The sequence below is a fragment of the Pleurodeles waltl genome, chromosome 1_1, assembly GCF_031143425.1.
Source record: "Pleurodeles waltl isolate 20211129_DDA chromosome 1_1, aPleWal1.hap1.20221129, whole genome shotgun sequence".
Lineage (NCBI taxonomy): Eukaryota > Metazoa > Chordata > Amphibia > Caudata > Salamandridae > Pleurodeles > Pleurodeles waltl.
The window spans coordinates 836417279-836433103 of record NC_090436.1 but is presented as its reverse complement, the minus strand read 5'-3'; the positions used below and the strand labels follow the sequence as shown (position 1 = coordinate 836433103).

General features: G+C 42.4%; 1 protein-coding gene across 1 annotated transcript in view; it reads right to left on the bottom strand.

The window, feature by feature from the left end:
* Positions 1–15825, bottom strand: part of TMC1 (transmembrane channel like 1) — a 372520-nt gene that overhangs the window by 91395 nt on the left and 265300 nt on the right. Inside the window, exon 9 of the mRNA XM_069242288.1 lies at positions 3628–3772. Coding sequence (XP_069098389.1) covers positions 3628–3772 — 145 coding nt within the window. The remainder of the gene's footprint in view (positions 1–3627; positions 3773–15825) is intronic.

Genomic DNA, 15825 nt, shown 5'->3' with positions numbered 1-15825 from the left:
TGAAAAGGGACGGGGCAATGGGGGTGACGAGCAAAGAGGGGGTGTGCTCAGCACTCCCCCTCACAGAGCATGTATGTCTGGCCGGCCATCTCGGGCCGGCCAAACACATGTGCACAGAAGGGTCTCTCCAGCCCAGCAACACAGTTGCTGGGCTGGAGAGAGCCAGCACAGGCTCCCAGTATGCCTGGGAGTGCCCTGGCTGGGCTCTCCCAGCCAATCCTGACACTGCTCTGAGCAGCATCAGGATTGGCCGCAGGGCAGGCTGGGAGCCTGTGCAGAACAGAGACGTAAAGGAGAGGAACAGTGCAGCGCGACACAGGGGCAGAGGTAAGTTAAAAAAATAAATTATGTTGTGTCACCCCCTCCCGCGCCCCACCCCTCCCTTTCAGTGACCCGTGAGCCACGACTGGTAGGGTCTGCACCTAACTAATTATGTAACACTAATTAAAAGCACAAAGTTTGCAGACATTCAAATCTCACTCATATAGTACAAGACCAATCTAATGGCAGCATTTGCTGAGAACCAGTAGACTCCCTGAATACCCACTCTCACACAATTGGGTACACATCTGCTTTTCCTTGAAAGTTGCATCTTCCTAGGATACTGGGTACAGGTTTCTCCTCTCACCGTTATCTCTGTTGCCAGATTTCTCTTCCCAGACTTGACTTTCAAACTGATAAACAACAATAAACCTTTCTCTAGCTAACAAGTAACCCAATAACATGCCTGCAGAGGAAATGAAGCAGCACACTGACAAACATAGAGTGTGAAATATTTGACTAATCTTTAGCAATCAAATTATTATTATTAAAGTATAAGTACATTCAGTAAATGTGATTACATGGATTATCATTCAACTTAATACACTGGCACATGATTTTGCAACAATTTAAGGAATAACAATTTACTACAATTCTTATCAGAATTAATGACATTAAAGACACTTGAAATATATGATTCACATGTAAATGTATATAATGATATGTTAAACGTGAAGGCTAAAATTATTCTGCACCAGTATTTTCCTCCAAAGTAGCATACCAAAGTAATTCACCTTTTAACATATGTAGACAATTACATTGCCATGCATTGGACTCCAATTGTTTTCCTTTTTTAGATGATACAAGGGTTCCTCTCTGGTTCATGACCTCAGGCATCAAGGAAATCAGTTTGGTTCAGGATTGAGACCCTTTAGTAGGTAATTCATCTGGTCTCTTCTGGATTTTATCACTGGAGTTAATTGATGTCTGAGACAGGAGGCTCCATGGATGCTTGCACTGACCCTTCTGTAATGCTGATCGCGCATGCACACAGTTAGCACTGGCACAGTCCTGGGGGTGTTTCCCCATTTGAATGGGTGCATTGTCTCATGCAAATAAGAAAACACACTGCCTGTGTGCCAGTGCATAATAGGGATACAAGCACAGTCAAAGGAGCTGCCAGTGGGCTCACTTACTGTACACCATAAAGAGGTGGCACATTGACAGTACACCCCTTGAGGGTGACCACTGAAAGTGGGAAAGGGAATCCCGTAGCCCCCCAAGACATCTCAATGCAAGTGGGTGCTGGTACTCACTGCACCTACCCACTTGTGGATCTCTGTGTGGTTTGTAAGGAAGGCCACTCTGCACCCAGCAAAGTGAATGACAAACCACCTGTTCCAAAAATAGAATTAGAAAGACTGGGTAGTAATTCCTGTTCCCCATTGGAATTTCAGAATGATTGAAGATAATATCTTTGTGGCACCAGGCAGTGCAGTTCTCTCTCAGTTCTGCACTAGATATCATTACATCAGGTTATATGGATGAGAGATCTTTTCCTTGAACTGGCCATGGAAGAGCTTTTTTGCTTGTCCTCTGTTTCCTCTATTTTCATAGGACATACTGAAAATCAGGTGGAAAGGGGCAGTAGACCTCTTAGGTGTCCCATCTTGCCTCATTAGTGATGATTTCTCATGCTTTGGTAAGCAATAGGTTCACCTTGGTGGAGCCCACATTCCATTCTCAACCTAGAGATACAGTACAGGGAGAAGTTTCATTTCAGAGATTAAAGCTCTAAGGCTAGAAGTTGAGCTGTGGAGAATCCTATGATAAGATATAGCCAAAGATTAACCCTTGATCTTTCAGCAATCGTTTCCCCTTCCATGTAACAGATATTTAATTGGCACTGGAAAGCTTGTCAAAGCTTATGGACATTGAAGGCCACCTGTTCAATTTCACTTTTTTGTCCAGTAGTTCTTTAAAGCACTGTGGTTATCTGTTGCCACCTTACCTTATGTCTGAAATAGGCAGTAATTCTAGAGATCTCAGATCAATGGGGAGGACTCCAGAGGGATAGTACCTGGTAGGGTGACTGCTATACATTCTGTACTTTTCATATTCCCACCCACCAGCCTCCATAGTTCTAGAAGAGGATTTGCATTGAACTCCTCACAGATGCATTCCTTGAGCTCAAGTGGTTGATACACTTTAAATTCCTTTCAAACAGATGACTTTCTGGTAACCATTTCTTGAGATAGGAGAATGGGACATTAGGACTCACTCTTATGTACTATGTTTTGATTTCCAGACTAGGTTGTAAACTCCTCAAACTAATCCAGCTCTATGTCTGATACAATGCAATTCATTCATAGCTCTCAGGATTTTCTCTACTTTCTTTCTTACCACAAGTTTCTTTTGAGGAAGCATGCTGACATTTCTGTGATATGCATAGGGTGGGACTAATATATTTAAATGTTCTGATTCTTGTAAGTTGTTGGACATCCTTTTTATACCATGTGCGATATCACAGAGGGGATCAAGGCTTCCTCTTTCTCACTAAGCATCTGATTTAGGTATAGACTGTGACTGTCATATACAATGGCTTAAGTTAGCATGCCACAGGGAATTCAGGGTGTTTCTGAAATAATTTCATTATATGATTAGGTCTATGATGATCTGGTGTGTTCTATTGGTAGGCTAACTGGTAACTCAATATTGCTTTGGTTCACTTCATAAATAGGTACTAGGAAGAGGAACTTGGAGGGAGTGATCACACAACCTACCTGTAGTCACTACCACTGTCAAATGAATTTCAGAAACTAATTACTCATCATAGACAATATGGCATTGCACATTTGAAAGTAAATAGAAAGTCAACAAATTACAAGATTTAGATAAGAGAATGTGGCATTAATTAAATACATTAAAAATCATTTTATCTATTCACACCATTATGTAACTATTGTCATGCATGTAGGCATCTAGCCCAACTTCAAACTCCAAGGAAAAAGTCTATTTTTCCAGACACACTAACTAAACAATAAGAGTGTCTTTTTATTACTTGTGATCCTTAATATGAATGCATTTTGGGGATTGTTTCTTATTATAGCGCCAAGACGGCTTTGGGTAATCAAGAGCTTTAAAAATGTAATTAACATAACATTCTATTACATCGTCTCCATTAAGAAGATAAATAGAAATATGAAGGTAAAGCCATATTTACTTTCTAGCAACCTTTGTCTTTTACTCTTGTAATCATCTTCATCACTTCAATAACTTTTAATTGCAACTCCAAGATGGTATTTAACCTAGAGGCACAGTACAAACAGGTGCCAACAGACTTATTGATTACATATAACATGTTACCTTAAAGCTAGTTGTGATTGATGCAAACTTGTTGTCAGCAGTTTCTGGATTGCCAATCAAGTAATCCCAACTTGTATACATTTTCCAGCTGAAATTAAAACTGTTGTCATCCCCGCCACCTTCATCATTTGCGTTTTTCGCCATCCTAGTTTCAAATACGGAGTAAGAGTCAATACATATACACAGTGTTGACCAAAATACATTACTGTACAAAACAAGTTATAGGCATACATATTGGGAACCAATTGTACCATCAAAGCATAATTTAAACATACATGAGTTGTGTGTTCAGTGTGGGGTTTGGACACTTGCTGAAATTTCTGTATATTCTGTTGACATTACAAATAATAATGTAAAATACCTGAGAAAACATACTATTTTTACACCATCATTGCTTGCAAGAACTAATTGTTGAAAGTGAGGGCCCAAAAACACTTTCTATACGTACACTATGTTTTAAACTGTATGTTGTATGATGTGTGTAATTATTTACCTCAGGCCTTAACAAACTGGTGAAACTGTATGTAAAGAGAAAAGAGCTACCAGTACCAATAGAAATATGAATACGTGCGAAGTAATGTTTAAATCATAAATGTCTTTAACAAATGATACAAAGAGCAATCTATCAACAATACAACATGAAATTGTGTTTGAATATTCTTTTCCAGGAGATCAATTATCTAAATTATATAACAGAGTATGCCAATGAATGTTCCAAAGAACATAGCAACATTTTTGCTCTGATAATGCCCAATATTGTGCAACACTGTGCCCATCGTTGGGCAACAAAGTATGTCCATTTACAAAAAAGCCTACTATGGATGAAAACAATTAGTAGGCGCATGCATATTCTAAATGTTTAAACCTTGCTCATTGTAACTGATAGTAGCACAGCAATCAAATGATAGACAAAGTTTATCTCTATATGTAATGAGTTTGGATATGTGTTATTCAATTGGCTCTTGGTATTCTGTTTCTATTGCTTGTGTGTAAAACAACTCATAACCCAATTTTGTTTACCGAGAGCAGTGTCTCTTGAGGCTAATTGGAGGTTAACTTGGATATTTTGTACAACCTTCATCATTCTGTTGTTCTTCACATCGTATGTGGAAGGATAATTTAAAAACAGTTTCAGGGTGACTTCTGTGTAATCCGGGCCCTACTTTGGAGCCAAAGTTATAGGAATGGAAGAAAATCTGAGATTGTACAGATACTAATATGTGATCACTCTTTCCACTTTTTACTTTAACAGTTCAAGTGCAGTGCTCACGACACAACCAAATTGCCATGTACCATTTCTGTTATCAGAATTTAAGGCATAAATGGAGAACTGTACTTGCTGTACTAACAAGATTTACATTCTTTTGAGTCCATTGTTTGTCCAAGATCTCTGTGATGAATGTGAGTCCACCAATGTGGCAGACCAACTTCCTGCACAAAAACAGTCCTCCTTACAATGCAGGCACAATTGCATGTTGGTGCAAGGGTGCCTGCATTGGCAGTAGGCAGCCACAACAGCTCCAATGTAGGGACAAAGGCAGAAATGTGCTGTATTCTTTTAAATATGGTGCAGTCCTGCCCTTTCCCTGTCATGCAGCGCAGTGCACCAAGATAACTTGCTGCACTGCGTGGCTTTGTCATAATTTTTGGCCCCTTGTTTCTAATGTGGACTGTACTTTTTAGATCCAATTTTCTTCTCCACTGATTAGATGTGTGAAATATTTTTCTTTATAAAGTTTTAGTAACCCCTTAGCTGTTGAGACTTTTCCACACCCAGTTCTCATCCTTTTTTATGTTTGGGGCAGTTTACACATGAGTCTTCATAACATTTTTCCACAACAACTATTCAGGCCACATTTGTGCTATTTTTTCCCTTCATCTAGGGGATTCTAAAGGGTTTAGAGATTCAAAGGGATTTGTGTATTTCTCGGAATAAAACTAATAAAGTAGCCAAGTTATAGCAACATTTTGGAAAAATGGGGAAAGTGATGTGCAAGAAAGTATATATATTTGTTTCTAAAATTGGCATTCATACAGACATAAAATATAGCAAACCAATATCTGAACTAAATCATGGGCCTTGTAGTGTCGCATGTTTGTGAGGACTAGGATCCTATGGCCCAGGGTGGACTCAATGAAGGGCGTATGTAATCAATCTAGAAGGCATTAAGGTGTGGTCTTTAATGGTTATGAGATATTGAGAAGTCAGTTGAATGTTGTATGCTGATGAATAAAGAAGTTCACTATGAGCTCCATGTGTGGCATGCTCTTGTTAATGCTCCCGTGCTGGGGAGGATGTGATGACTCGTGTCGAGTAGGAGATACATGCCAGAAGAAACAGAACTGCTCTCCCTGAGAGTTTGAAAGGAAATAGCATACTACTTGTGCATGCCATTTGTGCCTAAAGTCAGAGCAAAGAAGCCTACAGTTGGCGCATGTTGAGTGCAATTTCCAGCCTATACGAGGCCTAGTGGGAAGATGAAGCCCTAACAAGAGAGCCAGGCCAAAAGAATACGGTGCTGTGCCACAACACCAAGTAATCATACAAACAGAACGATAAAGGCATTGACAACCAGGTACAACATAAAATACACCCACAACCAGATATGACACTAGAAGGCAGTGACAACCAGTTACAAGAAGTAGGAATATACTAACCAGTGAAGAAAACATTTACAATCGCAGCATTGGACACAATGGCTGAGACCTGCTGGAGAGGCCAATCCATGCAAAGCACGTGGAATCCACTACATTCTGAAGGTGATTCGAACACACAGCCCACTGTTATCAAAGTCACAAATTGAGCCAGAAATAGTGAAAGCTGATGAAATAACATGAAGACAAAAGCAAAGACCAGGGTATGCAAGAAACAGAAAATGTATTTACCCTCAAGAATGAAGAAGGCGTCACACGACCACTGAGCCAGTCCGCTGACCGAAGCTCAGGCAAGAAATGGTAATTCCAGAAGGGGTGTATTTAGGTTCACAACAAGCACTGCCTGAACCAAAAATACTCTCAATGGTAGGAGAAACAGTTGTGAAGTACACAGCAGCTACGTTTTTTAAAACCTCTGCCGCAATTCGCCACTGCCAAAAAACAGAATAGTGGGCCAGATGAATCACCTGGATCAAGACTTTCGATGATTTCATAGATGCTATGGAAGAAGTACATTATTAAAAAGCCATCAAATATTTAAAGAATCTTGCTGTGATTTACCAAAGAAGTGATAAAAAAAATCTCACAGACAGACTATGGCAGTCATTCTGACCGCGGCGGGCGGCGGTTGCCGCCCGCCATGCGGTTACCGCCGAATGACCGCACCGCGGTCAAAAGACCGCGGCGGCCATTCCAACTTTCCGCTGGGCCGGCGGGCGACCACCAAAAGGCCGCCCGCCGGCCCAGCAGGAAAGCCCCTGCAATGAGGAAGCCGGCTCCGAATGGAGCCGGTGGAGTTGCAGGGGTGCGACGGGTGCAGTGGCACCCGTCGCGATTTTCACTGTCTGCAAGGCAGACAGTGAAAATCTGTATGGGGCCATGTGAGGGGGCCCCTGCACTGCCCATGCCAGTGGCATGGGCAGTGCAGGGGCCCCCAGGGGCCCCACGACACCCGTTCCCGCCATCCTGGTTCTGGCGGTGACAACCGCCAGAAACAGGCTGGCGGGAAGGGGGTCGGAATCCCCATGGCGGCGCTGCAAGCAGCACCGCCATGGTGGATTCCCTGGGCCAGGGGAAAACCGGCAGGAAACCGCCGGTTCCCCTTTTCTGACCGCGGCTTTACCGCTGCGGTCAGAATAGCCCAGGAAGCACCGCCAGCCTGTTGGCGGTGCTTCCGCCGCCAGGGTCGGAATGACCCCCTATGTCTTACTGTCAGGTCAAAGAAGCATTAGGAGACAAGTTCAATTCAATGCCGAATGACGGTTGGTGAGACGATTGATGAGTTTGTTGAAAGACTTGATGTGCTCATCAAACATTGTAAATTTAGTGAATTTAATGATGAAGAAGCCATGCACCTCAGAGTCATTGATGGTTGTTTACCAGACTCATTCAGATGATGCATGTTGCCAGAGACACTCACTCTAGAAAAGGTACTGATGGATGCCAGAGCTGAGGAACAAGCGGATCGGCAAGTCGCTGACATGGAAGTAGGAACAGCAAAAGGTGAATCGGCATTGGTCATGAAGAGCAAACAAAAGCACTGAGCATACACCTGTAAATCAACATCTTGAAAGGAAGAAAGACTGTGTTTTTGGTGTGGATTTTCATTTCCACCTGAAAATAAATGTCCAGCCATCAGACAAACATGCAAAGGGTGCGGTAAAGAGAATCACTTCATGAGAAACCAATTGTGTCACAGCGAGATGAGAAAATGGTTGCCACACCCACTTAGAAAAAAAGCAACCTCAACTGTAACAGGTTAAAACTAAACAAAGTCGATCAGCGTCAAATGTTTCCTGCAAGAGTTCCTTAATGTCGTCATCCAGGATAAGGAATCGGGTAAATGTGCAATGATCATAGATGAAAGGAAGCAACATGCACAAGTGGGCACTGCCACTTTCAAAGAAGATAAGTGAATGACAAATTAAGTGAGTTGAAGAAACAAAGAACTCACATGGACATTGCCACAGGGTCAAACTAAAAGTCAATGGCTTTTCCATAACCTTTGTAATCTATAGTGGTGCCTCAATCAACATCATGCCAGTTGAACAATTTAACAGTTTGTCACCTGTACAGTGACTCAAAGCATCAAATATGAAGGTATGCACATGGGCTGCTTCCAAACTGTTGCAGATCCAAGGATCAGTCACAGCGACCTTGCAGCCTAAGAAGATGTCTGTGCGGTCTCAATCCATGTTCTTCAAGGTACTCCATCTAGTGCATGTCTACTTCACAACTGCTGCTGACATGAGACTGATATCTATCAAATACAACCTAAATATGCAATCACAATCAAAAATTGTAGGTCAGTTCCTGTAACTGTTTCGTGGCCAAGGAAGGCTCAAAACTAGGAAGGTGCAACTTCACATTGATGAAGACATCCGGCCTGTTACACAACAACACCGTAGAATAGCATTTCATTTACAAGAATTGGTTGAGAAGGAACTGGAAGCCTTGCTGAAACACAACATTATCATGCACTCTACAGGTCCCACACTATGGGTGTCCCCTATAGTGGTAGTGCTGAAAAAAGATAGTGGAGGTGCAGTACACATCTGCATGGATATACACCAAACCAACAAAGCAATCACAAAAGAAAGACATCCTGGTCTGCACATTGCAGATATGATCATGCTTCTGAATGGAGCCAAAGTCTTCTCTCATCTTGACGTGAAGAAGCAATACCATGATCTCAAGCTGGAAGAAAAATGCAGGTACATTGCCACTTTTTCAACTTATGTTGGACTGTTCAGATACAAAAGATTGAGATTTTGAGTATCATCTGCTGCAGAAATATTCCAAGATGTTATACGCAGAATTATTCAACCTGTTACACATGCCTTCAACTACAGTGATGATATAATGGTATTTGGCACAACGCAGAAGAAGCATGATAAGGCTCAAACAAGTGTATCAGGTACTTACAGATGAAGGTCTCACATTAAATTCTAAAAGTATGAATTTCACAAAACAAAACTAAAGTTGTTTGGACACGTATTTTGTGATGAGGGAGGACTCCTGATAAAGTGCAAGCACTATCAGCCACCAGTCCTACACAAGATGTCACCATGATACAGTCCTTCTTGAGCATGGCCAGCTATTGTTCAATGTACATTTATGACTTTGCCACAGTGAGTGCCCCATTGCAAGACCTGACCAAATGAAATTCTCAGTTCTGATGGGTCACTGAATATGAACTCAGCTTTAAAAGTATAGAAAGTGCGATTGAAAATGCAAATGAGATGGCTTACTTTGATCGTAAACTGAACACTGAGGTCATTATTGATGCGATTCCGGTGGGCCTGGGAGCAATTCTTGCTCAGCATAATGAACATCCAAATGCTCAGAGACAAATTGTGGTGTATGCCAGTCGAAGCTTGTCTGACACAGAGCATGCCCATTCCCAGCCAGAAAAAGAAAGTCTAGCTGCATTTTGGGCCTGTAAACATTGTCTTGTCTTTCTGTATGGAATCAGTTCACGATCATCGTAGACCACCAGGCGCTACTCTCCATTTTCGGAAATCCGAAGGCCAGGAAGCCCCCTTACATTGAAAGGTGAGTGTTCCATCTACAAGAGTATGACTGAACAATTGTGGATGAGCCAGGCAAGAATCAAAACCCCTCATATTATTTTGCATGAGTACCCCTACAGTGGCACAGCTCAACGTCAAAATCTGCTGTGGAGTACATCAACTTCACTGTAAAGTCTAGCACTCCTCCAGCTCTGTCCATCAAACTGATTATTGCTTCTACAAATTCTATTAAGGACATGTTTGCCCTTAACAACATCATTTTAGCACAATCATGGGACAGAGTGTTCATCCTTCAAGTGACAATGTTGAATTTCAAAAACATTGAAATATCCAAGATTAACTGCCTGTCACTAAAGAAGGATCCCGGATTGTCATACATGAGAGTATGAGACCGGAAGTCATTGAACTTGCTCATGAAGGACATCTTGGTATTGTAGCTACCAAGAGGGCCGCAAGAGAACGAGTGTGATTCCCTTGCTTGAACGAGAAGGTTGAGAGGGAATTAAAGTACCTCAATTGCCTGTCTCCTAAGATGACCCAGGATCCCACTAACCATCTTCCTCCGCATGTGTGGGAAAGAATAGCACCATTCTTATTTGGGCCCCTCACAAATGGACACCATTGTATGCTGGTCATCGACGAGCATTCCTGTTTTCCTCTGGTGGAGAACGTATCATCAATAACTCATGGCAAAGTCATTGAGCGGCTGGATGACATATTTGCAGTTAGGGCATACAAAACACTCTCAAGCCTCAATGGTCCACAGATCCATGGCAATTAGTTTAAGGACTTTCTTACTAGACTCCATATCAAGCATGCGAAAACCACACCCTTGTGGCCTTAAGCCAAAGGTGTTGTGAAGCAGTTTTTGGTGACCCTGAAATGAGTAATCCAAAACGCAACAAGGCTGAGATGTAGTGTCTTAGGACTTTTCAGTACTAGGGCCACCGGCCTGGGGAGGACTCAATGAAAGGATTACGCAATCAATCTGTGAGGTGTTAAGGTGTGTTTTTTCATGGTTACGAGATATGGATGTCAGTTGAATGTTGTACGCTGATGAATAAAGATGTTAACTCCGAGCTCCGTGTGTGGTGTGTTCTTGTGCATGCTCCTGGGCTGTGGAGGCTGCAACAGGGTTGACACTAACTCAAGGGAGTATATACCCTATAGTGCCCTCACACACCAACAGTGTCATGTTTTGCATCAGAAGCTTAATTGGAACAGTTTGCAGAAACATTTTGATTTTAAAATTGAGGACATTTGCATGTCCATAGCAGCTGGCATAGACTATGCTTCACTGTAACAATTCCTCGTTAGCCTCACAACAGATGTTCCGTTCACACCTTTAAACAATGCTGAATTGGTAAATGTAGTAAAGCACAGTAAACCATCATGTTCAGATGTTGATCTGATAACAGCTACAACTTTAAAAATTCTTGTGGTGAAAGTGCCTGAATACTGAAAGAATTTTATAAATTCCTGTATGTCTTCAGGAATTGTGCCAAACAGACTAAAATTGTCTCACATTTTATCTGCTTTGAAAAAAACCCACCATTAATTCTGAAAAATTAGATAACTTCACAACTACTGTATATAGCCAAATTATTAAAGCATGCCATATTTAACTAACTTTCAAAATGTGTTGATTCCAAGAAACTTTACATTAATTTCAGGCTGGTTTTGGTCATGGCTACAGCATGGAAACCATGGTCATAGCCGCACTTGAAGAACCTCATTGTTGCACAGACCAACAAATTCACATGTCCTGGCAGTATTGATTTATCTGATCTATCCGTGGCATTTTATGCCATAGACCATCCCGTTTTATTTGGTCAACTGCATGGGGCCAACATCAATGGTACTGCCTTGTGTGGTTCCACTTTTTTTAACAAGCAGGTCTTTGTGAGTCAAATTTGATTATTTTTTTCCGATCATAGACCTGTTACTTGTGGTGTGTCTTAAGGCTCAATGTTGTCTCGTCTTTTGCTTAATTTAAATATTGTTCCCTTTTGCCCTTCAAATTCAGGCATTCAGTTTGACTTTTTGTATGCTGATGATTTTCAAAATTGACGGAAATCCCAACAAAAGACCTGATACTTTTTTTAATTGCTTGCATGGTGTCGAGTTCTGGATGGGGAAAATCAAGCATAAACTCAATGGGAATAAAACTGAAATCTTTCTCCTTTTAAACAGTTCTCTGCACAAGAAATGTAATTTTGGTCTCCGAGTTTTGCCAGTAAGCCTATATCCATGCACTCTGCTAAAGATGTATAAATTTGATGGCCAATTAACCATGCCTGAGCAAAATAATCCATCAGATGCTGGGACTTTTCTATCCCCACTGCAGAGTTATTTTTTAAAGCTCAGGGCACTTTGCACTTAAGCCTTCATAACTATTCCCATTAAAGGTATCACGGCCAAAGTTTCCTATTTTTCAATCCTGTCAGTGATTCCAAAGATCCCCAGGGTTTGTGGATTCCTCTGAATGGAACGTATAAAATAGACAAAGCATGCAAAATCCAGTGAGTTTTAAAAAAAATAACTGGAAAAAATGCTGTACAAGAAAGTGTACAAGCCTCCACATTTTGTCACCTATTGTCGGCCTCATTGGTTCTCATGTACTCCTCAAGGTTTATATTAAATATTAATCACAGAGCCCCTATCATATGTTCATGTTCACTATCTCTTAAACTGATATTACATCAGTGCACTCCCTTTAGACATCAATTTTAGGATATTAGCGTCTAGATTTTTCTACAATTGTGGATTCTGTCAGAAGAGCTGTTCACACTCTGTGCCTCAGATTGCAGCTGCTTCAATCTCCCAGTATGGCCTTTTTCCCCAAGAGCCAAAGTTTTATTCTAAAATCCTTTGCCGCTGAAAGGCTTTGAGAATCTTAGGGTCAACATGAAAACAAGGTCTAGACATCTCACTTGCATTATTATCATTTAATTTGGCTCAAATTTCTCTTGCTTGATGCTTCAGGAAGATATCATTTTACTGGAATTGGAAGGGGATTTGGTAGTTCTCAGGGTCATAGCATCATTAAACATCTCTTCAGTTTCATTTTTCAGTTCATATATTTTGGCATAGTCTCACTTGGCCTGCTTTTCCTATTTCTCTGTAGGATACCAGCCCTTAGTAGGTACATTACTGCCATGCTACCAAGGCCAATAGGAAGATGAAAACATTGCACATATTTTGAGAACTGGTAAGCACTATAAAAAATCACCCATCAGGGTAAGGATTTTTGGAGAGAGGCTAACGGCCTCTTAAGTAATAAACAAAGGTCTTCCTAATGTATTCTTGACTCAGCTTTATGTAGGGAATGCTAGGCTCAATTCAATATTTACTTTAAGGGAGGTGCTGTGGGTGTAATAATTCAACAATACAAAAAACAATATATTAAAAATATTAATGATTGTAAGTCTGAAGCCAATATTATTAGAAAAGTGAACATTTATCAGCAAATTACCATAAAATGTGTGAAATAACCCAGCAAAGGGTGATTGGGGAAAATAGTTTTAGCAATTGTAATTATTCATTAGCATTTAAATCTATAGAATAAAAAGCTCTGCTATGCATAATGAGGATTTACAATAATGCCTCAGTTGCAGTCTGTGTTTTTTTAGGAAAGCCCTGACAAAATTAGACAAGCTTGTAAATGTACGTATTGAGAAAGAACTTGGGGTTTGTGTTACCAGGCTTTGCATTCCATTGGTAACACACTTAACATAATTCTAAACTATTTTAGGGAGCTCACACTAGTGGTTTATTCCTAGGCTGTATAACACCAGGAATATATTGGACTGGATAAACTCTCTGGAAAGTCACAGTAGCAGGACTGGTGGTTGTCCTGTTATCAGATAGATGATTGAGCTTTGTCCCAGTCCTTGTACGGGTCTATAAAAAATATTGTTCAGTAAGGCTATACTGCCAAATGTTTGGTATAGTCTTCAAATACTACTTAGACTTCAGATTCTGAAAGTAAGACAGGCTTGTTTAGGATGGTCACCTTATTGCTAAGCTTCAGCCTTTGAGGATACCTGTGTCTTTCTTCTCATGCAAACAGCTAGGTGCAGGACTTAAAATAGGTGGGCTTTTGTTTTAAGGATGGGCTTTGATAGATCTTCTGATCCTCAATTCTTCCTAGATACTACAGACACCAATCAGGGCATCAGTAGCAGACACTATCCCTGGATATCCATTAAGAAGGTTGTTCCTAAGTGCTGCTAGACATGTTGAGTTTAGAAGCGAATACTGGTGCAAATGAGAAAAACTATTCTGTTTCTTCATCGAGGGTCTTTCATAGAAATACAAAGTTTAATAAAAAGAGTTTGTCATTTTGTAAGATGAAAGTGCTAGGTATTGTATAACCGGAAGCATCAAAGCCATTGGCACAATTTTAAAGCCATCAAGGAAAAAACTTATGCTTTCACTGAGCTAGGTAGCACCCACTTTTACCACCGCAAGACATCTCAAATTCTTGAGACATTTAGGCCCTCATTTTGACCCTGGCAGTTTTTTGACTGCCAGGTTAAATGTGGCGATATCACCACCAACAGGCTTGGGGAAACGTCCTCTACGCCAACTTTTTTTAAACGAAGTCCTGGTTAACGAAAGCGGAACAATGCTTTCTTTAACCACGACTTCGTTATTTTGTGCCTTAACCATGCATGTCCTTAACAACGAACATGCGTGGTTAAGGGAGTCGGCTGAGGAGGACGACGCGGATGACGAGGTGACGACTCAGGTAAGTGGGGGGTTTTAGGTTTTGAGGCGGGGTTGGGGGTTTTTAGGTTTTGGTGCGTGGGTTGGGTTTTTTAGGTTTTGGAGCGGGGTTGGGGGGGCGTTTTAGGTTTTGGGGTGGGGTTGGTGGGGTGGCATGTTTTAGGTTTTGGGGCGGGGTGGGGGGTCAGGGGGTTTTAGGTTTTGGGGCGGGAGTTGGGGGGGTGGGGCGTTTTAGGGCGGGGGTGGGGGGTCAGGGGGTTTTAGGTTTTGGGGTGGGGTTGGGTGGTGGGGCATTTTACGTTCTGGGGCGGTGGTGTGGGGGGTCAGGGGGTTTTAGGTTTTGGGGTGGGGTTGGGGGGTGGGGCGTTTTAGGTTTTGGTGGTGGGGTGGGTGGTCAGGGGGTTTTAGGTTTTGGGGCGGGGTTGGGGGGGCAGGGTGTTTTAGGTTTTGGGGCAGGGGTTTTAGGTTTTGTGGTGGGGTTGTGGGTGGGGCGTTTTAGGTTTTGGGGCGGGGGGTCAGGGTGTTTTAGGTTTTGGGGTGGGGTTGGGGGGGTGGGGCGTTTTAGGTTTTGGGGCGGGGTGGGGGGTCAGGGGTTTTAGGTTTTGGGGTGGGGGTCAGGGGGTTTTAGGTTTTGGGGCGGGGGTGGGGGGTCAGGGGGTTTTAGGTTTTGGGGTGGGGTGGGGGGTGGGCGTTTTAGGTATTGGGGTGGGGTTGGGGGGTTGGTGTGACGCATGCAGGATCAATGGGTGCCTATTACTAATGCCTTTACCAGGAATGCCTTTACAACGAAATATCGTTGTTAAGGCATTCGTGGTAAAGGCATTAGTAGTAACAACGAGGTTGGTGTTCCGACCTCGCTGTTCAGGCACTAGTTGTTTTGGCAGTCGGCGTCCGTCGTACAACCACAGGCTTGCGGTGTTTACCCCCACATTATGAGTGTGGCGGGTTGGTCGCTGCCACCCCGCCACACCTCTACTCATACCAACATGGCGGTATGAACCGCTGGGCTGGAGATGTACATCTTTGACCTGGTGGTCCACAGCCGACCGCCGGGCGCATTATGAGCTGGACTACCACCATGGTTTCCGCTGCTGTAGCACCGCCATGAAAGCCATGGCGGTAGGGCTTCTGGTGACAGGGAATTCCTTCCCTGTCACCGGTAGACAGCCACCCGCCTCCCAAGCAAGCACCTGACCCCCTACACACATAGCACCCCCACCTCCCTACTGTCACAGTGCCCCCACTCCCAACTATTATAGCACTCCCCTCCCTGCATACA